The sequence below is a fragment of the Falco peregrinus genome, chromosome 4 (genome assembly GCF_023634155.1).
Source record: "Falco peregrinus isolate bFalPer1 chromosome 4, bFalPer1.pri, whole genome shotgun sequence".
In the NCBI taxonomy this organism is placed as follows: domain Eukaryota; kingdom Metazoa; phylum Chordata; class Aves; order Falconiformes; family Falconidae; genus Falco; species Falco peregrinus.
The window spans coordinates 103359150-103384017 of record NC_073724.1 but is presented as its reverse complement, the minus strand read 5'-3'; the positions used below and the strand labels follow the sequence as shown (position 1 = coordinate 103384017).

At 47.1% G+C, this 24868-nt stretch overlaps 1 protein-coding gene across 3 annotated transcripts in view; it reads left to right on the top strand.

Annotated features, from left to right (window-relative positions):
* Positions 1-3440, top strand: part of LOC106112616 (E3 ubiquitin-protein ligase rnf213-alpha-like) — a 66014-nt gene extending 62574 nt beyond the window's left edge. For all 3 annotated transcript variants that reach the window (XM_055801965.1, XM_055801964.1, XM_055801966.1), the window contains one exon: positions 711-3440. In XM_055801965.1, the coding sequence (XP_055657940.1) occupies positions 711-879 (169 nt within the window). In that variant the 3' untranslated portion in view covers positions 880-3440. The remainder of the gene's footprint in view (positions 1-710) is intronic.
* Positions 3441-24868: the final 21428 nt, after the last annotated feature.

Below are 24868 nucleotides of genomic sequence, written 5' to 3'. Positions count from 1 at the left end.
TCTACCTTCTCTTCATATGTTCTGTGCTCCAGACCTCTAATCATACTGGTTGCACTCCGCTGAACTCACTTTGAAAGATCAATGTTTTTCTTGCACTTGGAGCACAATATCAGGCACAATCCTCCAGATGGGATTTCACAGAAGAGAAAAATTAACCGACTAGCTACATTCTTGTTCATACAGTTCAGTGTGTGTTTGGCCTGGGGAGAAAAAAAAAGAGGGATCATGTAAGGGAACAAAAAAGGTGCCCCCTATACAAGACCACTGAGAAACCCTAATGTGAGCATATGGCCACAGCACCTCCCTTTCCCTGTTTCTTGCATGAGGAAGGTTTCCTAATGCCACAGTGACAGCATGACAGACCCCGTGAAGGAGGGAGCTGGGCATGTATCTCGATGAGTGCAGATAGGTTTGGCATGCTGTGTTACACCTGAGATGGGAGAGGCAGTCAGTGAAGCCAAGAGAGCTCAGCTTTGAGGAGGCCACAGCCTATGGGTTCTGTTGACAATGTTGACCAACAGTTGCCCACATTGTTGTCTGATACCACTGGAGATATCCCAGAGAACACTGCCCAGGTTCCAGCTGCAAGGCCGTCTTAGGTGTACCAGTGCAGAATGGCATTGACTGCTGGCATTGCCTGCCACGGTCAGGGCATTTGGAAACCCAGCAGTCTTTCAGACACTTAAAATTATAATCTGTCTCACCCACAGGCTAAAAGAAACTTTCAGATTGTTCCTGGAAGACAGGCAAGATGATGACTCCATTGCAAACCTGACAGGCACTTTGAGTCCAAACCTGCTACTGAAGGATGTTGTTTCCGTCTGGAAGACAGCTGTGAGGACCAGCAAACTTCATAGCTCTATTTACATCCAGGAATGACCAACCTAACTCTGGCAAACTCCTCCAGGAATTTACTCACCTGCAGCTTCTCCAACCCAGTTTTCAGCACCCTGAGTGCCTTAATTGTCCTGACAGACCTCATGCAGGATTTCCACCCACACACCCACTGTCCACTGGTCCAGGAGCTCTACTTAATCTCAGCCCTGGGCCTTCTGTCCCCTCCTCAGCTATGTTGTAGGTGCACTGTTGTCCAGCCTTGACAATCCTGATTTGCTCCCTAGTCTTCCTGCATTGACCTTGGACCTGTCTCATCACCTCACCTTGTTTGGTGATCACTGGGCAGTCAATAGAATCTGGTTCTGCCCATGTTCTGTGGAACTGTGCCAGGTTGGTGGGGACACTGTCCTGCTTCTGCCTGGGTCACCCTCTTCTCCCAGCTCACTTTCCTGTGTGGGACAGCCCCACGCCTGCTGCTCCCTGACAAAAATTTCCCCATAAACCATTCAGTTTGTTGTCAATTTATTGCATTTAAGTTTCAGAGCAGGTTACCAAAAAAAAACCCAATCAACTGGAAAGGGGTAGGGAAAGGGAATCTCATTTTAATGCTTAGTACTGTGTTTGTGCTTTTTCCTAATAGCTTTGATAGCATATTCAAGGCAGCAAAAGCAATGTAAGCAAAAATACACCTAGAAATAAAAGGAAAAGCGAGAAACCTACAGCAGCTGCAGCACTGCAGAATGGATCAGCAGTGGTACATCCACAGTAACGATGCACTTCACAGCTGTGGCGAAGAGCCATATTTTATATGCATATCTGGGGACTCTTCACTTTGAAAGAGATTATGTCACCCTTTCAGCTGGCCCAGATCAGGTCTTCAGGTCATCCTGACCTAGTAGTACATGTTGTGCTTCCTTATTGGTCCCAACTGTGTTTTCTTTGGTATCCCCAAAATTAATCCCAGTTCCCAAGACTGAATTCCTCTGGTGATGAGTGATTGACAGTTGGTGAGTAATTTATAGTCCTGGGGCTATGAATATCATCTTGTGCCTGTATTTTCAAGGCCTCTGCTCTTACCCTATGTCTGTATTCCTCTTTGCATTTTTATTTTAGGGTCATACATATTTTATTCTGCATATAGTAACTACTTTTTACTAGTGTTAGTCACTATATATGTGTGTGTGTGTATATATATATATACACAAAAATATAGATGTGTATGTATATATGCATGCATATGTTTATATATATAAATAGATATACACATGTGCACACACAAAAACTATTGCCATGGTAGAACACACAACCGTACAGCACAGGCTGTAAAGCTCAGACAAGTTTAGGTGCTATAAGCTCATGGAGCAAGGAAAGGACAGGTCCTTCTACTGGTGCAAAGCAAAACCTGGGCTTCCACTTCTCCCCTCTGCAACTTAGCATTTGAGCAGCAAAATGTAGAATAACTGGCTCATCTCCTTTCACGAAGCCAGCGGAGGATGACATAGGGACATGAGCCAGGCTTCTGTGGATATAAACAAGCTGGGCTCTCCCACAGTGATGTCTTCTTGGAGTAGCTCTGTAGAGACTTGGATGTGAGGTCTGCTATAGGTCTAGGGATTGAGAGCCAGGGGCCCTGCTCCAGGCTCCAAAAACTGGCCAAGACCTCTGATGGGAACTGGAAGCCTGTTGAAAACTGTTCCAGTACAGAGATAGGATGTAAGAACAAAATGCACAAATATCGTTGTTGTGGTATGCAAACTGTGCACCTGAGATGAGAAACAGATTTTGCTTAATCAGCATAGGTAGGTAAGGCTAAAACGCAGTAATTCTGCCCCCAAAAAAACATAAAATGTAAATCAAATGCTACCAGTGTGGACCGCACAGTCAGAAGGGAGTATTGTAACGTAAGATATCCTTCATCTAAAGAATTGTATCGGTAATACCATAATAGGCCTAAAATGGCCAAGTGACAGTGTCAGAAACCCTGGATTTGTGTATGAATGTAGCAGAGTTGAGACTAATGACTGATTAAGCTTAGACTGTTTATTTGGGAGGAGTCAGAAGGGCAAAAAAGAGGTGCAAGGGAGGCAAAAATGTGGATTCAGGAAAAGGGCAAAAGGGAAAAAAGGGGCAATGAGGTTTAAGATTGGGTAGAGAATAAAGAAGGGTGAGAAGCTTCTGATGGAAGGAGTGCAGATGCTGAAGCTGAGCTGTGGACCCAACACCACTGGAGATGCTGGAGGGAACCCCCCTTGGAGAACATGCTGGTCTCTCCACCAGGCTGGTCCACAAGACTTGGTGTGAGAGGGTGCAGTAAAGATGCATAAACTTATAAGGAAGGATAGACTTGTTACCTAAATGCAGGCAGAAAGGCAATAGACTTGCAGGTTAAAAAGTGCTTGATTTGTAAGATTTCTTGGGAGTAACATAATTATGTATCTGTACTAATACTAATAATAAGCAATAGGTTAATCACTCTGTATTACTTGCAGTGACACAAATGTGAATTATGCTACTAAAAAGGGGCGCATTTATAAGGTAGTTAAGGTATTAAAAGATTTGTAGATGTGTGTTTTGCTTAATTAATAAACATCATTACCATCTCAGTCCACTACCTCACAAGCCTCCAATTGAAAGGACAAAAGTTGGGCTTAGAGAGTAGCTGCTTTTCCACCCTTGGGAAGAACAGAAGACAAGGAAATGTGATTGAGACACACAGTGGAGCTTCTTTCAGCAAAAAAGGGCTTTTAATAGGTCTAAGGAAGTTTAAACCCTTCACAGGGATTTCTAAGGGCCTATGGCCACAGATATCCTGTGGCATAGCGGAGCAAACAGGGGTGATAGGAGCTGCTCATCACTGAGATGTGATGGGGAGAGATGGGGAGAGAGGATGTCCCCATTTCTGAAAAAGGCCGTAGTAGGGCCATGCCTGCCCCTCTGCCTTTTTCTTCAACACAAAAGGTTTGGAGTGGAGAGCACAGCGGGTGGTGGGGAAGCCAGTATTTGGACTGAAGTGCTCCCCAGACTATGTCTTTGGTATTTGGCCAGCCATTTCACCCTCTGCTTGAATGGGAAACTCCTTTTCCATTCCCTTCCAGCACAAGGTCTCCCACATTGGCCAGAATTTCCTTGGATGAACCTTGGTGAAGACAAAGACTGACCATACCACATAACGCTGCCCAGACAGCAAGCTGATGGCATCTCCATCCTTGGAGTCATTGAATCCGCCGTTGGCCATGGCCAGTGCAAGCCACACTCAGCTGTTGGAGGCCATCAGGGCAACCTGGGATGGGGCTGAGTTCTTCACCTTCATCCATCCATCCATCCATGGCTTTATGCAGAGCTGCCACAGATCCCTGAAGTGCTGCAAGTACTGCAGGGTGCAGGTCAAGGTGTGCCAGGACAAAATGACAGACTGGGAAACAGATGAGCCTTGGCCACCACCTATTTCAAGGCCTTTCTTTGCAGCCAGGTGTGGGTTGAGGAGGAAGAGGAAGAAGAGGGAAGGATGGAAATTTATATCATCTGTCAGAATCCACTCAAGAGGAAACTAAATTCTTCCGATCTCACCCTAGGTAGACAAGCTTGGTTTTACCAATACATCAAAACTTCCAATTTTCACTTTGTGACACATTCACAGCAAAACAAAAAGCCATAAATCACAGAGCAGTGGGATGATTGATTTAACTTAATAAAGACAAACAGTAGGAGGAGAAAGTAAATCATACAGATGGGCTTGATTTATGGCTACAAAAGTGATGTACCAGCCTATATACACAGATGAAACTGTCTCCAGCAGTAGCTGGGGATGTAAACCTCTGTCTGCAATCCCAGTCATCGCCTTCTTATCCCCTTGGGGCCAATGGCCTGAGCCCAAGGCCCCAAAGCCCAGCTCTGACACAGCCCTCCTGGCTGTGCAGCTGCAGCTCAGGCTGCTGCGGGTGTTGCGCATTTGTCAGGAGGAGCCACGAGACATGGGTAGAGCGCAGCCAGGAAAGGGGACACGGTGACACCACAGGCACAGAGGTAGCGTGGTTGAGGTGGCATCACTACCAGCTCAAGCGTTCATAAGAAAAACCCATCATGGGAAGGTATAAAACCCTGAAGAAGCTAAGAGGGACCTGAAATAAGGAAACTCATCACCACTGAGGATGTGCCCTGGGGCTGCAGAGACCAACTCTTCTCGCTCCAAGGTGGTGCCTGTGCAGCTGGCAAAGGCGCCGGTGCTGTACGGGGGCAGTGAGCTGCCTGTGCTCGGCTGGGCAGCTCGTTAAGCCCCGGCTATCCTGTGTGTGTAGCCAGCAAATACTAGCGTTGTGCTTTGGAGCTGTGTGTGTCCTTGCAGCACCTCCTTGCACATGCTGAAGGGTGCCCAAACAGAGTGACCCTGGGGGGAGGCTCAGATCTCACTGGGGCTCCTGTACTAAGCACCACAAGCGAGACACAGATGAAGACTGCTTGCAGGGGGGAAGACAGACTCTCGTCTTTTGGCATGCTGTGTTATACATACACGTATACGTATACGTATGCGTACGCGTACGCATACACATACACATACACATACGCATATACATATACATATACATATACATATACATATACATATACATATACATATACATATACATATACATATACATATACATATACATATACATATATATATACATATACATATACATATACATCAAAAAGTGACGTTTAGGATCTGGGTCACGCAGTATGAGCCCAGCCATGGCAGCCGGTTAACTGCACAGGCAAAAGTGTCCCGGGGGAGGCAAGAAAAGCATTTACAGTCTGCTAGGAGCGCACCAAAGTCAAGACTTATTAATGTTGCTGGCTATGGGCTTTGTGGAAAGTTGCAGCTACATTGACTAGTCCACTAAAATGGTAAAGTGAGGACCTGGAGAGAAAATTGCAGGTCTAGAAAAGGGGAAAATGGAATTAAAATAGGGAACTGAATTGCTGAAGGAACTGAGGCAGAAACATGTGTGCCTCTGCAGCAAAGATCCTGCCATCCACACCGGTGTGGGGTGAGGCCAGGCAGGATGGGATGGAGCTTACAAGAGCTAACACAGCAGAAACTTGAGACCAGCATCCAGATCAGCAACAAGCACCCGTGAGGACAATGGCAAGAGAGACTCAGCATTTGCCAGAGGATGACTGAGTGTTTGGAAGAGCCATGCAGCAGCAGGCTGTGGCTGCGACCCTCTGAGAGGGATTCCTGGGTGAGACATTGATCCCTGGGCCAGGGAAGGGGGCTGTGTGGTCTGATCACAGGCTGGATCTTGAGGAGCCACCAGGTTACTCCCCTCCCCTCTGACTGTTCCTCAGCAAAGTGCTGGACCCCTGACCCCTCTCATGTCCCCTGTCACCACTGGCACACAGCTGCTGGTGAAGGGATACAGGAGCAAGCTTGAGACAAGCTGAGTCAAGGCCTGGAACGAGCCAGAGCTATATGACCACAGCTAGGACCCTGTGTAGATACTGCTGTACAGTGGTAGTGGGACTTGCAGGAGCCCCACAAACAGCCATGAGTGATGATAACCCCACCGCAGCATCATCCAACCTCAACCCAGCATCAGCAGCACTGGAGGAAGAAGCTGGGGGAGAACACCAGGCCATCTGCAGAGGACTGTAGAGGTATTGCTGCTTTCCCTAACCGTGGTGCAGCTGCTCAGTTTGGAATAAAAGAGAGCTGAGGAAGGACCAGAGGCGGGTGTTTTTTTTAATCAAGAAAGCAGGTACTGAATACAGGTTCAGATTTCACGCAGGAGGGACGAAGACAGCAACCTAATGCTGAGGTTCAAAATTAAACCTGCAATGACGGATGGATAGGTACCAGCTGCTAGGGCAATTACTGAACCGGTAAATCAACATCATTTGACTCAGCTCTAGCTGAAGAGGAAAGTCATTCAGGCAGAACAATTTTACCAGGCACAGATAGAAAATGTAAAGAGAAAGAAGGTCTGTGAAACACTCTAAGTAGTAACATTTGCTACTAATTGTCTGCTCCAGGGAAAACAAAGTTAATGGAGAAAAGCCAGTATTTCAAAGCTGAGGCAAAGGCCAGTGACACCAGAGACAGAGGTGGACAAGGGATTTTCACAGGTCAAAAAGCTGAGGACTGAAGGAGAAAACATAAATGCTCAGAGAGGGTCACCTTTCAGTGCCTTTTAAGAACAAACTGAATTAACTAAACAACAAGAGCCGTAAAAGGAACAAACAGTAAGGCCTGACCCAGACAGACCCAATTCTGCACATTAGGGGTGCCCACCTCCTAAAAACCTCCAGCTGGTCCTGCCCAGAGCTATCCAAACTTTACAGGGGGCAAGCAGCAACTAGAGTGCTGATCTCAACAAAGCGAATACACATAGTCCTAAAGAGCTAACAGGTGTAGGAGCCTCAGCTGGCTCAATGCAAGATGCCCTTGGGGAGCCCAGAGAGCCACCAAGCAAAGCAGCCGTGACCTATATGGGACATGAAGTAGAAACACAGATTTTAGGACTGTTTCAGATGGTGCAGCCAGTGCTTTAGGGATCCTAATGCTCTGGCAACCTGCCCTGTGTGTGTTATGGTAAATGTGGAGTTCTTGGAAAACAGCCAAACTTCAGTTGCACATTCTGTACATGGTATTTTGATCTATGGACCCTCTTGTGCAACCATGACAGCAAATAAAGAGCTAGTTCTGCAGGTGAGGAAACTGCGTTTCAGTTTAGGTGACCAAAGATCCAACTAGTACAGTGAGAACTTAAAGAGCTGGGCATAATTTTAGCTCAAGAGGTCACTGATAAACAACAGGTGGAATTCATTGAAATACACACACGCAGCCCAACACGCCCAAATTGTATCAGGATTATGGACCTTGCAAAGAATATTTAGCTTTCCAGAAGTTTTATTCCAACGTTAGCAGGCAAAAGCTGGATGCTGACCATGTCCCTCAAGGAGAAGAGATGGTGACCATGGGGCCCAGACCAGGCACGGCACCAAGGCAGCTGAAGGAAGATTTTGCTCAGGTTCCTGCGCTGGCACACCCCAGCATAGGAGACCCGTTGCATATTCAGTAGCCCATCACTGGCAAGGTGGGGGCAGCCTTGATGCAAAAGGAAAAACTATGTGCAGGGCAAGAACTCTGACAGCCCTGCAGCCAGCTCTCGCACTCTGTGGAGGAACATGTACGAGCCAGGGGACAAAGGGAAGTCACCCCCGGCACAGACCTAGCAAATGCACAGCGCCAGGAGAGCTCACAACAGCAGGTAGCAAACCACAGCTAGTGCTGCAGACAGCAGCCCTAACAAATCAGGGAAAACACTGCAGCTATTTGGGTAAGCATAAAAACATACACAAAAATGAAAGCACTCCTCCACTCAGTTCAAGCAGCTGAAACTCGGGCTGCTAAAGAAATACTACAAAATGAGGACTGAGAGAAACTACTTTTTTCATGGATTTGACAAGCTGTCTGACTACCAACATGGGAAAACAAAGGGTCATGTTCAGGACAGTTACATGTTACCCTCTGGGAACAAGTGGCCCAAACCCTAAGGAAAATAAATGGTGATAAACAAGTAATACAAGTGAAAGCCCACCAAAAATCAGATAGAAAAAGGGGACTCAGGTAACAAAGTGGATGCTCTAGCAAAGGCTGCAGCCCTAAGAGCCGTGGAGTACACAGAGACAGAGCAGCTGCTCTAATATGGAACAACATTTTAGGAGTCAAGCAATGATTTCACATAAAAGGGCATTCCCAAAGCTCTGACTCAATGGGCAGAGTGAACTGAATATTCAAGCAAGACTTTGGAAAGATGGCCAGCGGCATAGGAAAAGACTGAGATAAAAAACTTCCAGTTACTCTAATAGTGTATTTTCTGTCCCTGTCATACATGGATCTTCTCACATGGCAATGACTGGCCAAGAAATAAGACACTCAGTCCCAGTGCGTTGATAATGAAGTACCAGATGATTATCAGATAAAAATATTAAGTATTCAAGAGCTCCATATTCAAATAAAACAAATTGTAAAAATAAAAATAATCTTTAAAAAATCAAAAGATAGCTATCCAGCTAGGGTGCAACTTAAAAAAAAAAAAAGGGGGGGGGGGGATGGGAAAGGTGGCAGTCTTGGGAAACCACAGAACTACAACGAGTGCAATGCAGGAGGGCAGGCTGTGTGCCAGTGTTTCAGTGAATCCCCACAGGGGCTTTCCCAGAAAGGGCAAGATCCAGTTGTAACCATGGAAATTGTCAGCCCTACAGTGTAGCACACAGAAATACCAAACATTGCAAGGAGCAAACCTATGTTGGAAAAAAAGATTTCATCAATCCTAGTTCAAGCTTTGGGAAAAGGCACTCAAAAACATAATAACCACCTTGATGAGTTTTGTTGGGTAGTGTTACAGGGTGGTCCACCATGGGACAAGAACTCAAAGGGAAACAGCTCAGCTTACTGATATTGCTGTTGGCTCCAGTAAGTCCTGTCAAGCAAGTGTGTAAGTATGGAAAGAATCTAGGACAGATGAGTAATAAATAATAAAACACTATGATTGAATTGGGACAGAAGTAACAATCTCAGAGTACAAATAGCTATTAGAGGACATTTATACCTGTCTAGTAATCACGGCTTACCCAAGGCAATTTACATAATTGTTCAAATGCAGATGGTTAACTGAACAACTTAGCTGGTATATGATAAACTTAATCCTTAATCAGTTTTAAATCAACATCTCTTTTAGCAGGAAAGAAAGTTAAAGACACCAGCTTTTAATAGTATTGAACACCCTAGCCATCAAAAATCTCTTTTCATGTCCAAGCTGCAACAAAGCATCAAGAAGCAACATTAAAAGGTCTCTGCGGTGAGACTGACTATGCCTAGAAAACATGAGGATTTCAGTAGCTGTCTTTCTGCTGCACTAAAATGTCGCCCTGGCATTACTACTTGCTTATTTATGCCAAATATAAAGAAAATTTGTTTACTAGTGGAAAAAGATGGAACTGAAGGACATTGAGCAAATAAAGAACAAAAGCAATCAAAAGATCACAGAGAAATAGTGCCTTGTTGGCTGGAATATTAGCTAATAACTTAGAATAAGATATTTGCTTTGCTACATGAATTAACTTAGAATAGAATAACTTGCTCTATGGATAATCAGTTCTGGTGCCATCCCCTGACACTGCGAACTACTGCAGTTTATATAGATTACTGACGTTTGCATAGATTATAACAAGGTGAGACATATATTTTACATATCTACTAGAAAATACACAAGTGTGAACATTGCTGTCACTGAAGGGCAAGTATTAAACATCAGTGAAACCCACTTTTATATGTCTGAAGTTGTTATGTAGTATAATGCTTTGCATTATGCATACTTTGATTTGTATATGTTCAAGCTGGAAAGAAAGATTCACAGTTGATGTCTTCATGTCGCCAGCACTAAGGTTGCACTGTCAGGTAAAGAAACACTTGTCAGTCTTTGTAAAAACACACCCCAAACAGCTAATGTGACTTTCAGCACCATCATCCACCATGTCACAGTTCCTCGAACATCACATCAGATGTTCATGCTGCCAGCTTGCTGCAGAGAGCACAACATGACACAGCTCCAGGCCTGGGAGCAGAGCAGCATCATGCCCTGCATGGACGAGGGAGCGGGGCAAGGATGGCTCCCACAGACCTGCGGGAACCTTTATCCCAGCCAGTGGCTGCAGCACATCAGGCAGAGGTGCCAGATGAGTCTCAACATGGTACCAAGCCCTAATACCATGCATGCGGATGGCTTCCACAATCAAATGATATCAGATGGTGATGGCATGCATGAGCAGATGCTGGGAGCTGCAAACTGTCCACAACTGCAGCTGTCATCTCCTCACTCCTGGCCAGGGCAAACTGCACCCATGGCCCATGCCTGCACCCATGGCCCCAAAGCCCAGGTCTGATACAGCCCTTGTGCCTGCACAGCCACAGCTCCGGCTGCCGCGGCCACGGCACACCCAGGAGGGAGCAGCTGTGAGTCACCCACGGAGCAGAGCCAGGCAAGGACTCTGTGGTGGGTTGACCCTGGCTGGACGCCGGATGCCCCCCAAAGCTGCTCCATCGCTCCCTCCTCAGCTGGGCCGGGGAGAGAAAATACAAGGAGAGGCTCCTGGGTGGAGGTACGGGCAGGGAGAGATGGCTCTGCAGTGACCGTCACGGGCAGAACTGGCTCGACTCGAATCAGTCCAGTTTATTACCAATCAGATCAGAGCAGGGTAACCAGAAATAAACCCAAACGTTAAGAACACCTGCCCCGGCCCTGCCCGCAGCCCGGCCCCGGGGGGGAGCTGCTCCCCGCGGGCTCCGTGGGCTGGGGGCACAGCCTGCCCCGCCGGGGGCTGCCCTGCCCTGCCCTTCCCCGCGGGCTGGGGGAGCCGCTGCTGCGGCGCCCGGAGCCCCCCGGCCCCCCTGCACCGCCCGGGGCTGCGGGGCTGCTGCGCTCGCACGGTCCCGCTCCCCTCTCGCCGCGGCGGCTCTTGCGCTGCAGCTTCTCCCCCTTCTTCAGCACACGAGCCGGGGGGCTCCCGCCGTCGCTGGGGGCTCGGCCTCGGCCAGCGGTGGGTCTGTCCTGGAGCCGGCTGGCACCGGCCCCATCGGGCATGGGGGAGCTTCCAGCAGCTTCTCACCAAAGCCGCCCCGTGCCCACCCCGCTACCAACACCTTGCCAGGCAAACGCAATACAGACACAAAGGCGACACTGCAGGCAGGGGCAGGGTGTTGACATCCATCACTACATGCTCAAAGGTTAGGGGGAAAACCCCAGCATGGAAATTTGCAGAGCTGCGTGTGCCCTACTCGCCGGCTGTCTTTGCGTCTGCCAAATGCTGCCCAGACAGGGCAAGCTGGGGGGATGGCAACTGCAGTCAGCAGAAGTGACAACCGCATTGAGGTCACTGTCTTGAAGCCCAGGTCCCCTGCCTGGGGACCAGTAGATCTGGCCTGAGAATGTGTTGCTGTAAAAAACCCTTATGCTTCAATTCAGCCTTGACCTGCACTGGCCTTTGAACCTGCAGAGAAAAGGAGAGGTTACAGATTTTGTTTGAATTGGCAGATAATCCTGGGTTTCTTTTTAAGAAAACAGGAGTTTCTAAAAAATGTGCCATTCCTGCCGCTACACTTTGTTCTTTTTACTGTGTTCACTTCGTTCTGTGTTCACTTTGCCTCTGCCCAACATAATCTCTTTTGAACATGTATACGGGCAAGTATCTTGGGCACATACAAAGGTGTGTTATACGTATCCTGCTGCAGCATGAAGAAAAGACACTGCCCATTTAGCCATGGTGCCCATTTACACAGTAGTGGCCAGTATCCAGTGGTTTAGCAGGTTCAGACAGCCCTTTCCTGTGTCTGGGTACTATCCACATAAGTCATTTTAATCTGTCACTTAATGGGAATGGTTCAAAAGCCCCAAGACTATCCCTGGCCATCTCTGCACTGTCGGTGAGCTGTTCAGTCACTCTCGCCCTGCCAAAGGTTGTCCTGTCTTAAGCCTGGTCTTGTACTTTCCTCTTCAATATAGTGTGTGAGCTGCTTCTTGGGTCTAAGTGGGGTAAAAAACTTCTGTGCCAGGTGTTTGGATCTTTCTGGACCTCCAGGATTTCAGACCTTCTAGCCATGGTGGATGCATAGCCTGGAGGTGGTGCTTAGACACCGAAGCCCGAAGCCCGGGAGGAGTCAACAGGGATCACACAGACCTAGCAGGGCATGTTCCTGTGCTCTCTGCTCCCTGCCCAGAATGACACATGGCTAGAAGGAAATCAAAGGATTTTGAAGACAGCCATTTCAGAAACCTTGGAAAGATTTTTCACTCTGCTCTGCAACAGTGGCTCCAGAGGTCTCAGAGTTGCTCTGTGAGCCCCAGAAGTGCACAGGTGGAGACAGCCCCTGCCTGGCAAGAGTCTATGGTGTAAGTAGACAAGACAAATTACAGATGACAAGAAGGAAATATGATTATCCAAATTTTACACAAGGGGAATTGAATCTATTTAGATACATATAGGGCAAAAATTTTCAAAGACACAAGGTAGGATCCAGCACCCAAATTCTAACTGATGGCCAAGTGTCTGATCCAGTACATGCTCCAAAACTCTTCCCTGAAATTACTTGCTCAAGGTCACCAGCAAAGTTTGCAACAGAGCTAGGTACCTGTTCCCAGACTCCTGAGTCACGGCACTTTAATCACAAGGCCACCCTCCGTTCTGGAGAACAGCTTCTCCACACTACACTTGCATGCAGCTGAGCACAAACAATCTGTATGCACATTCTCAGAACACCATTAAAAAGGAGAGTGAACATCAAAGCAAAAGCACAATTTTTGTTTGAGCTAACACTGATTAGTACTTCTTCGCAGAATTTGCCAAGCTCTACTATTGATTAAAAATAATTGAATTATAACATTCAGTTCACATTTACTCTGCTATGGTTGCTGGAGTGTTTCTAAGTGGGCAAACATCCCTGTGATCATGTTATTTGGTTCTCATAGTGCTGCAGGCTGAACAAGGGTATAAATATGCAAAAGCTGCTCCGTTTTACTGTTGCATGGATACTAAGCAGATGGATAGATGAACAAAACTCCTTCTTAGAAAGCAAGTGCTCTTGTCAATACAGACTGCACCCATCTGGCTCAGTTCTCCACCCGGGAAAAAGGTGAACATCATATTTAAACCATATCCCATTTTTTCTGAACACAGTGGTAGAATTAACAGCTTGGTGCGCTGTTTCTGTTTCTGCAATAACACATTGTGGATCCCACTGGACAATCCCTTCCGAAGCACAGAAAGACACTCTGCTATCACTTGCCTCCATCTCCCTTCTAAGCAAAATGGGTACAGCCATGTCACCGCCACGGACCACATCTGCAGTGGGGCAGCTGCACCATCCAGCCACCCTGTAAGGGTCCAGCAGTCTCTCCCACAAGATGCTGAAGGCATTGCCGGGCCAGCCATGGACCATTCCTGTTAAAGCAGTGGTACCAGACCTTCCTCTAAATCCCTGCTACCCGAAGCACCCATCCACAAACTGCAGCAGCGACCATGACCCAGTGCTCATACCAGTGCCCCGCTGGCAAGTGACTGGAGGTGGTCTGGGTTATGTGTCCCCACTGCTGAACCGACTTAATGCCTCTGTGAGCTGCAGAAACAGTGTGTCCCAGTATCCAGCATTTCCCCCTCAATCCCAGCCACCTGGGATTGAGATTCCTCTCGCCATCCTGTATGAAAATAAAACACAAGCAAACCCAGTACAACAACCCCCAATAAAAGCCAAATGAATTCTGAGACAACAGAAATTTGGCCAAGATGGAATTTTCCGGATTACAGGCCCCACTCTAATGCAGGTCACAGCTCTGAAGGAGTGACCAGGATGAGCATCGCATGGGGGCTGTGCCAGCAGGAACCAGAGCAAGGAGCTCTCCCATGGCCAGCTCCCCTCTAGAATTCAGGCGCTGCCTCCCTGGGAATCAGCAGGAACTCAGGGCAGGTATCCAGTTTCCACTCCATGCACATACTCCATGGGTGTCTTCATCAGCATACCCCATCCCGCAGACCTGACAGAGAAAGGCTTAATGATGCATGTTCACAAAACTATGAAGCCCAAGCAAAGGACTGAGCATAAAGTTGTTTTTCTATCAAGACCACAGCTGCTTTTGGAGAGAAAATTGACCTTTTTGTGCAGTTCTGATTTGCAATGAAAAATGGAGGGGGAGGGGGGGTGAAGTAAGCTTGAGCTTTGAATGTTTATTTACTAGTTTTTTTACTATTTTTATATCTATTAATTTGGTTTCTTTCCTTGCCTACATGCAAACACGTAAAGTCCTTGTTCTTAATTTGCAGAGCACTGCCTTACACCTTACAGACCAGCAGAGCTCCAGGACGCCCAGCTGTGAAATGCAGTGTTCAACTACGCAGATGCTTCCCCTCTTACGAGGAAAAGATGATATGCACTTGGAGGTGGCTTGTCTGAAACCCACCAGCAACGATCAAATGACTCCAAGGCAGGTAATAGTTATGGCTCATTCCCAAAGGCAAGGAATCATTATCATATTCTAAGCCCCTGAGTTACAGTTGTCCCTTAATCACCCTTTCTGTGGATGATGTGGGGAACTTGTGTGGAATAAGCACTTCCTTTCAGTAGCTATTGGCTTCAGTTTAAAGTGATGAATGCTCAGATCACTGGTATTGAGCTGTTTATGAACAGACAGAAAGGCACAAGAGATGTTACAGTAATAAATATTCAGCAGGTGCCTGTAGAAGAAAAGTATAAATATGCAAAATTGCTCCACTTCGTGGCTATATTAGAAGGCACGGGGGAGTGCAAATCCTTTTCTTTATATTGCTTTGAGGGGGTTTCCTTTTTTTAATTCAGTAATTTTGTTTCTTCTCCAGCTTTCTGTTCAGCAGCCCACAGAGGATGTGGGATCATGACCTGTGCGGCTGTGTGTCCGGTGTCACTGCCGGCACTGGGAACCAGGTGCCAGCTACCATGTCACGCCAGCTCCTTCCCTGACCACCTTCTCAGGGAGCTGCTCTGCCCTGGGGGGCACACAGGGTGATGCTGAGGTGGACACATTTCACCCCAAGGAAAATCCAGCCACTGGAGACAGGGCAGAGCTGGTGGGGCTGAGGGGTCCAGTGTGGTCCTGCCTTGATGCTTAGTGCGGTCTCACATCTGGGCATCTGCCATGTCCCACATCACAGGAATTGCTGCAAAGCTCATCCTTGTCCTCCTAAGCATTAATAATGTGGAAACTACTAAAGGGAAAATGTGCTTTTAGTAGGCAGGGAGTGCCATGGCTGTGTAATGCTGCAGACAGCTGCAGATGTGGTCTTCCTCTTGGGGTTTCTTTTCCTTCTTCCACCTCATATGTCTCGGTTACGCAGAATAAGCACAAAGGTGCCTTTTTCTGATGTCTCTGTAAACTTAAGCATATGCAGCTATTCCAAATCATGCTGTGAAATGGGGGGTGGGGGGGGGTGGGGGGGGTAGTGGGGGGTGGAGCAGTAAACCTTACAGTCCTGGGCACAGGGGAGGAGAGCGGGACTGAGCAACATGGCCCAGCTCTGCTGCTGCTAGCTCTCATCTGCACTGATAGCTGTTCGGTCACTGCACCCTCAAAAAGCCGTGTGCAACCCTGAACCCCTGCTAGGGGACAGAATCACCGGTAGGATCACTTCTCCAGCAGGGAGGGAAGACAAACAATGTCACCCCCACTTTGTGCTCTCAAGTCCAACTGATTTCGAAAGTTCTTTCTTCTACATGCTGCTTGTGCTAGCAGAAGGCACTAACTGACCTTGCAGTTTTTCTTTGGAAATTCAACTGTTACTCAGTTTAAGTGTTCCTGGAACATACACTTGCTGTCTTTCTGGAAATCTGTAGATCTTCTTCCTGCTCATACGGGATAGTGTTGCTGCTACAAACTCTGCAGAGCTGGGAAATATCCATTGTGTCCTCCCTCAAACACAAAATATTTCATTTCTGGCCCGTGCAGGGTCAGTTTTGTGATCAGCAAATAAATTTATCTAATTCTCAAAATATAGTTTCAAGAGTGCAGCCAATGTGCAAAGCCCTAATTTGATAGGTGGACCCTGCAGTGTAGTCTTTCTCTTCCAGAGCTGTCAGAAAACATTTTGTAATTCCAAGGCAGGGAGATGACCCCAGTAACATTTGAAATGTGCCCATACTGCAGATGGATGTGTCAGTACTTTAGACTGTAACTGGTCATTTTTATGAAGCTAATGTCAGTAATACGATTCCCAAAAGACTATACATCACCAAAGGAGAATTTTGTTGTTTTAAAATGCAGACACAGAGGAAAACTAGAATCACAGAATAATTTAGACTGCAGTGGACCTCTGCTGGTCATGTAGTCCAATATCCACTCAAAGCAGAGACAACTTCAAAATAACATTCTGTAGCTCAGGCCTTTCAGAAATATTTTTTTTTTTCTCAGTGAGTAATTTTCACCTCTTCTGTCCTTTGACTCTGAAATTACAATTCCACATCTTGCCTAACACCTCTGCAGGGACAGGCCTCTGGAATTCAGCACTTACCACCACCACCACCCCCTTCCTTCTGCAGCATCTGCACTTCAATCAGCATCGACAATTTCAGTTTCTCCTCTCCATCTCCCTCTTCTTTTCCCTCTCCTCCTCTCCATGCCTTCTGGGGGCTGGGGAGAGCTTAAAAACCTGAGCGAAATACTGGCTGAGAATGGGGTGAGTTGAGAGCAGCGCTAGAAAGCCACCAGGGTCAAAAAAAAAAAAAAAAAAAAAAAAAAAGGAAAAGGGGGCACAACTGGAGAGAATTGTTAATATTGCCCTATGCCAGTTTGAATGATGGAGTAAAATCGCCCTGAGGATACGGGATACAAGGAGCAGTGAGCTCTGCAGCAGGCTGGGGAGCAGTGCTTGTGCTGAGGCCATTAGCTGGGTCTGAGGCCACAAAGCCCCTGGGCTGGACCCCAGCACCCCCGGAGCTGGACAACAGCACCTCAGGGCTGGCTTCCAGCACCCTGGGGCCGGACCCCAGCACCCCGGGGCCGGACCCCAGCACCCCCGGGGCCGGATCCCAACACCCCAGGGCTGGCTCTCAGCACCCCGGGGCCGGACCCCAGCACCCCGGGGCCGGCGGCGGGTGCGGGCGGTGCTGCAGCGCTGCCTGCCCTCCACCACCAGCTGGTAGAAAGGCTGCGCCGGCACGGGAGCTCCCCCGGCAGCCCGCAATACTCGGGCAGCCCGCTAGGCGGTGCCGGCCTAAACGCTGGAAAAACCGCCCTGCTGGATGCCAACTCTGCTTGTTCTGCGAGGCAGGCGCCCTGCCTGTGCACAGGGGACCCCCCGCTGAGCAGCGGGAACGACGACCGTGGCCGCAGGGGGACCCACCTTGCCGGCCCTTTGCCCGGAGATGCCCACTCCGGCACCCACCCGCCCGCCCGTGGCATATGCTCAGCCACAGGCAGTGCTGCAGAAATACCCCTCCTGCCCCACCAGCAGGCACAGGGACCCCTGGGTGCCCCCAGCAGCAGCAGCAGCATGTGGGTGCAGCCGGGTGCACGTGTTCTTACAGGGTGCCAAATAGACACACACACACCAAAAAAAAAAAAAAAAAAAAAACAAAACAAACAAAAAAACACCCACCACAGATTAGCAAAATTTCTGAGGAAGTGCTGACGTATTTTCTCACCCAGATGCACCCACATGCTTTGGCCAAAAGTACACCTTGCCCCAACGCCAGCAGAGTGCAAACCCCATTGAGGGTGCGGAGCTCAGCCCCATGTGCAGTCCAGCCCTTGACCCAGGGGAAGCCAGCACCAGCTGTGTGAGGAGGTGACACCCAACCTGTCCATCCACTACACACCTCCTGGCATCTTAACGCCATCTCTCCCTCAACCAGTGAAATGAAGGGCTCTCCCTCCTCACACAGGGTCTGTCTCCAGGGCAGGGAAAGGGTTTCACATCATCCTGGCAGCACCTCAGAGCTGCAAGCACATGAAACATGGTTATCAACCACTTCATGCCAGGTATTTCCCACTTTGCACCAAACAAGCATGCCACGCCAAGAGGTGACACAGCCTTTCCCCAGATGAAGCCCTCTGCTCCCTTCTCCCTGAGCCAGGCTGCTCAGAGGGGCTGTGTTGCCTGGGATGCATCACCTCTCTTTCTCGACAGCAAGCAGCCGTGCCATCACCACAAGGTGTCGCAGGACACGTGCTGCCCTGGGAAGGTGTCACTTAGGCAGAGAGCACAGCTGAGGAGGAAAATCGCAAGGTAGTCACCCAAACTGCTACTCCCATGAGACACAGATCATTTTGACACCCTCAGAAGATGCACCATCATCACCGCCAGTGAAACCTCGCGGGGCAGGAATTAAGAAGCCAGCACACAGCAGCATTTCCTCGGAAGTGCTGCAGTTTACTCATTGGGTTATTTCTTTTTGCTCATATTTGGCACTCTAAGAAAATACGGACCATTCAGACAAAGCTTAAGTTACATTAGATTTGTTTGCTTTTACACCGTGTAAAGGTCCTTTCTGGCATTTTTATAAGTATGCAATTCACAGAAATAACTGCTGTGCTCTGTACCACACACCCATCCCAGTTACAGTGACTTACCCTGTTGCCCAAAGCTCCTAGGTTTTTGTTTGGTTGTGTTTTTTTTAACATGGCACAAGCAAACAGCATTGGGAACACGGTGACCCAACAAGTTAGAGCACGCAGGTTTCCCTCCATACCAGACCTTCACATTAGTTTCTAGAGAAAACCCCTTTTTATGGCTTTTTCAGTCCAGATTACGGTGTCACCTCATGTCTAAGGAGGAGCCAGCACAGCCCACAGTCTTCGCTTAGACAAGGCACAGCCACCTAACCAACACGGTCTCCAGAAGGGGCACTGACAAATCTGTGTTTCCTGACCTCACCCCATATGTTCCTCTTGCTTTCCCACTCTTGCCCACTAATTTTCCTTTGTCTTGGAGCAGCCACAACCAGGATACTCCAAGCTGTTGAGTGAAAAAATCCTACAAGAAATGGTGTTACTGTGGTGAGCCCAGGGCACATGACTCTCAAGGCAGAGGAAGAACGCCTTTTTGCTCAGCCAAAGAGTTACCAGTTCACATCCCCTTAGACAGATGATTCACAGTGAACTTGGGTCTTACCCTGAGTTGTGCTGTACCTAGTGAGCTCAGAGATCACAAGTAAGAGACCACCTCATCATCAGCCCCTGGAACCGCTGAAAAAGGGAAACAATTTGGCAAATTGAGTCATACTAACAGTCTGGCGATGACCAACACTGCGCTGTTGCAAATGAAGTGTTCATCAGAAGCAGTTCAGTCAGTGCTACTGACAGGTCCAAACAGAAAATCAGGCCCCGAGGCTTTGTCTAAAATCAAAACTTTCTGTAGTTTAATGGAATTCAATTAACAAACCAAATTCCTTAAACCAGTGCAAATCCCTGAGCAGGCCATCTTAATCAGCTGTGCCTTAAGGCTTGTTTACAGACAGTTTAGTGCTGCATTGACCATTACTGTATAGCTTCTGTATGTCAGTGTAACTCATCTGAGGAGAGACCTCATTATACCAGGGGATGCCCTGATGTAGCTGGAGTGATTTCCAGGCAGAGTTAACGGAAACAACACAAGCATTGTGGCATTGTGTGTGTGATTTCAAACCACCACCCATTTGATTTAAGCCAAACTAGGTTTAGACAAAGTTAAGCTGTCCCTACAGTATTGTCTTAGTCTTAAATCACTCCATATGCTTTCATTTTCTCCAGCTGAGAAACAAATGGTCTCATTAGTGAGACTGTAGGACAAGATGTGTATTAGCTTTAAACTGCCTTGAGTAGGCTCCAAACGTAGCTAACATGTTAGCTTAAGATCAGTGTCGTCAGCACAGCACAATTACACCAAACATACCAACAAGAAGGCCAGTTCTGCATGTCTCCTTATTTTAAATCATCCACACACTCACCTCAAACCACTTGCAGTTCATCACTGAAAGGCATTATTACCAAGCAGTAGCATCTCTTATCTTTCTTCCCTGGGGGCATTGCTCCACCATCGTGTGCCAACAGCCACAAGCCATGCCATCCAGCACAACCAGGCAGGAAGATTAATGCAGAACCACGTCTGCTTTAATGAATTCAGCCTCTCCCAGCACAGGCACAAGCTAAATATGCCTGAGGGTTCTTGGCCTCAAAGCTATGAGATGGTCTTCTTAACTGTCACATGACTGCATGTGCCGCTAGTAGACAGCACCCGAGGGAGAGGCCTGCCTGCAGTGAAGGGCTGCACAGCTGTGTTGCTTCTGAAGAAATTGGAAACTACATAAAATCAGTGTTTATGGAACAGTTTGTTGACTTCTATTGACTTGACTTGAGTACCAGAGCTCAGGCCTTTGCTCCTGGCTTTGTCACCAGCTCTCCATATGGCCCTAATCCCCTCCTTGTGACTTGGCTCCTCTTCTGCCTTTTTGTCTCTCCTGTACACTGAAGTCAAAGGTGTTTTGGGGTGGGAACAAACACTTCATCCTCAGAAGTTTTCAAGCTGCAACTGGATGAAGCCCTGAGCAGCCTGGTCTGACCTCAGAGCTGACCGTGCTGTGAGCAGGAGGTTGGAGCAGAAGCCTCCTGAGGTCCCTCCCAGTCTGAGCTACCCCGCAGTGCTGTGGTTCACAGCAAATAGCACACGAGTCAGTGTTGGGCTGGGAGAAAGGAGACAGAAAAAGACTTCAAAGAACAAATATTTTTGGCTGTAAGATCATCCTTACTACAAAAAATACCTTCTGCATTCTTAATTATATGACATTCACCAAATAAGGAAGTCTACCAGGACATTCAACGATGCAGCTAGCTCATGGAGTGCTTTGGGAAGCAATAGAAAATGAACAGATTCTGTGTATTGGGAGTTCAGGCCAAAACTTTCAACTTTGTCTGTTAGAGTTTAAACTTGTCTGTACAAAGACAGAAAAATGAAACTACAGCTACTTAAGTTAGGTGCAGATTAGGCCATGAAAGCTTGAAATCAGAACAATATAAATGAAACCATCGTGAAGGTCTAAGGTTATCTCCTGTATACAGCCTCCTCCTTAACACAATCAATTCATTTCCTCTGAAGACTCAGAAGAATAGTATCAGTAACCATAGTAACACTGAAATATAAGTATCATTTTTAGCTTCATGATGTAGGCTGCACAAAATAAGAGAACGCATTTTGAAAGTTTTCGTCACAACATACTTTAATTTTTCATGGGTTTATTTTAATAATGGATCATGTATCTGGGGTTTTTTTAAGTTGTTCTTAAAAATTTCATTGAGAGATGACTGATTTGCATTCATTGTAGCTTGCAGCGAGGAAGTCAGTGGAGCCTGAGCTCTTCTGCCTCCCACTGCAGCCTCCTCAGCACTGAGGAGGTAACTTTGGTCCCCTGTCCTCATCTCTTCTGCACCCAAGCAGAGTTTGAAACTCCTGTTTCAACCTGTGGAAGATGCCCAAATGGTTATTTCTGAGCACCGCACCACCAGCCAGCCCAATGGGTCCCAAATACCCAAATCAGTGGCTTCCTGCCACTGCTCCTTCAGCTGGAGGATAAGCTGGGTCCATTAATGAGCATGAGTGTCCTGTGAGCCCTGAGGCATCGGGCTGTGGCCCATCAGACCTCAGCACCGGGGGCCTCTGCACCATGGCCCTGGAATGCCTGGGGCATGGCGGGCTCTGCCCAGCACAGCACCCACCTGAGAGCAGCCCTCGCAGCAGGATGCTCATCACAACAACCTCTAAACCCCATGCGTACCAACATGCTGGGGACACTGTCTCCTGGAGATCAACATTTATCTGATTTGACTGCATGTCTTATCTAACATATAGCACTACTGTTAGAGCTGGCAGCCACTTTTTTTTTTTTTTTTTTTTGGTAATCATTTTTCCTAGGTGACACAATATCCCAATGATTATCAGTTTTTCCTTTCCAATTCTGAGATGTCTGCTATGTCAGCTTCCAAATTTAAAAACAAGCATACCCATTCCCTGATTTCAGCTTGCAGTGGAAGCACATACCCCTTGATACAGTTACCTCTGTGTGTGTGTTTGTATGTGCGTACACACATGCACCTTGTTTAAATAGAACTTTGATCTTCAGACTGATCATCACTGTTTCTCTCCTGGGTTATCAGTCTTTACCACTCATCCAAAGATGTAGATTTTTTCATACCTTCACCCCAGATGACGTGCCTTTTCAGATGCTACACCTCTTTGCTTTCTCACAGTTCTTTATTAATCTCACAGACTTTTTCTATTTTGAACACCACTTTCTAACATTTCTAAATGTAGAACCCAGATTTTCAAAAGCTTATGATGAGTATGAACTCTGCATTATTTCTTTTCCTCATTTCCTAAAACATAACCTGAGATTGATTTTCAGTCTTTCTGCATTGACACTTGGCACTGGGAGCATTTCAGCAAAGACAGCCACAAGAAAAGGCAAACCACCATTCAGCTACTCCCTACAAGCCTCTGCAGAGGTCTACAAGATCTCGCACTGTTGCATCCAGCTGGCATCACAAACCCAATTACCAATATGCTTGGCAAGCAAAATATCTTCCATTTTAACTTGCTTCTTCCCATCCATGGAGAGAAATTCCCTACAGCAGTCCCAGAGGGAATACCTCCAATGCAAGTGGGTACAGAGTCCTCACTTGGCAGAGGGGGTCTACTAACAGGATCATTTCTCCCTCTGACAGCTTGCTGCCTTTCTGCCATTAAACTGTTTTCTCCCGCAACAGCCTGGGTCTGCTGGCCTGGAAGTGAGATTTTTCTATTATTTGCCTCAAAGTCTTGATGACAGACCTTTTTCTTTATTCCCAGCTTTAGTTTCTCATTAAAATAGGGGTGGGGTTTTTTCGCCTTTAGCCTCGCTCTAGAGTGGTTTGTACTGAGCTGAGCCCCTTTTATCCCAAATGGAAGACTTCTCACCTCTGATAAACTAGGGTCCTCCATGGGGATTTAAATCTGCAGTACAATGAAAGTCAAACTATATCAATTACATGTTAACCTACAGAAGACTGTTCATGTACCTGAACCAAAAGAACATGACAAAGCCCTGGAAGCGTTTACGAGATTTGAAAGATTGTATAACAGCGAGAGGTGGTGAACAGTGGGTAGCATTTAAATGCATCCTGTGAATCATAAGCTTCTGCAAACTAGGGTTTAACATTGAAAGTTATCCCAAAAGTACTGTCTGCTTGTCTTCAGAAGCAGAGAAGGTGTTTTCTTCAAACAGACAGCTACAGACTCTATTATTTCACCAAAGAAATGGCAGAGGAGAGAAGGGAAGAAACACAATTACTGTAAGGCATTTTGAAAATTAGTAGAAAAAACTTATCTTGGACCTAGCAGGCAGACAGACCCATTATCTTGTCTGCCTGCTAGATAAGATGCTGCCAGCATGTGTTGAGTTTGGGAAGTTCATCCCCACGATTGAAGTCGTCAATAACAAAAAAGCTGCCGGAGTGTCTGTGGTGGGTGCCTGTTAGGGGGCACTGGTCACCCCCGGGTGATGCTGGGATACAGGTTTGCGTGCCTGTGCAAGTGCAGGACATCAGGCTCAGTGGGAGGGTTTGCACCGACCTCAGCAACTAGAGTCTGGCTCCTAATCAGCCTGTACAAAAGGTATGCCTACCAGCAACTGTCTCTTTGAAGTATTGGCTCCTTTGTGATTTTAATTTTTGTTTAAAAAAAAAAAAGAGAAAGTGAAAAAGGTTCCGTTATTACAAACAGAAGAATGCTGAAAATGATGTGGGAACAGCAATTACACTCCCACATACTGTGGCCCAAAACAGGGAGGAAAATTGTTTCATTTTTCTCCAGAAATTCCTGTCTGCCATTTTGGGGCAATGTTGAAGTACTGGACTGGTTTGATCAAAGCCTTCCTATGCTGTCAAACTTGCTAATAATTCATGAAGTGTAAGGGACAGAAACCTGTCACAAATACAATAGTACATTTTTTAAAGATGTTGACCATATTCTTTCTATCAGCACCTGCAAATAGGCACCTCTTTTAAATGCTTAACAGTTTTCAGCTTAATGCTGAAAGCATGATTTAATTCAGTGAGTCAATGAATCAGTTGCTGCAGATGTGCTTCCAAGGGATGTGCTCATTGCAATGTCTGGCAAACCATTTCTGCCACCTCTCCATTCACATCATGATGCAAATTCTACAACTAAGCTGAAACTTTCGGTGCACTTAAGTGATGCACTCTGAGTAACAGCAGACAAATCCACAAAGTCATCCCTTAAGCTCTTAATATTCATGTCTCTTCCACTGAATCTCAGTTGTGCATGCTCTGACCTCAGTGTAAAGCATTTAGGATTAATGTCCACATTTTAAAGAGCAGTCACTATTTTGGTGACCTATTCTTGCCCTACTGGAGGGCCAGCTTGAGAAAGTGGACCTGAAACTGGATACAAGACCTGATTTTCAGGTGGCACAGAGCCTCCCTCTCCAAGAATCAGACAT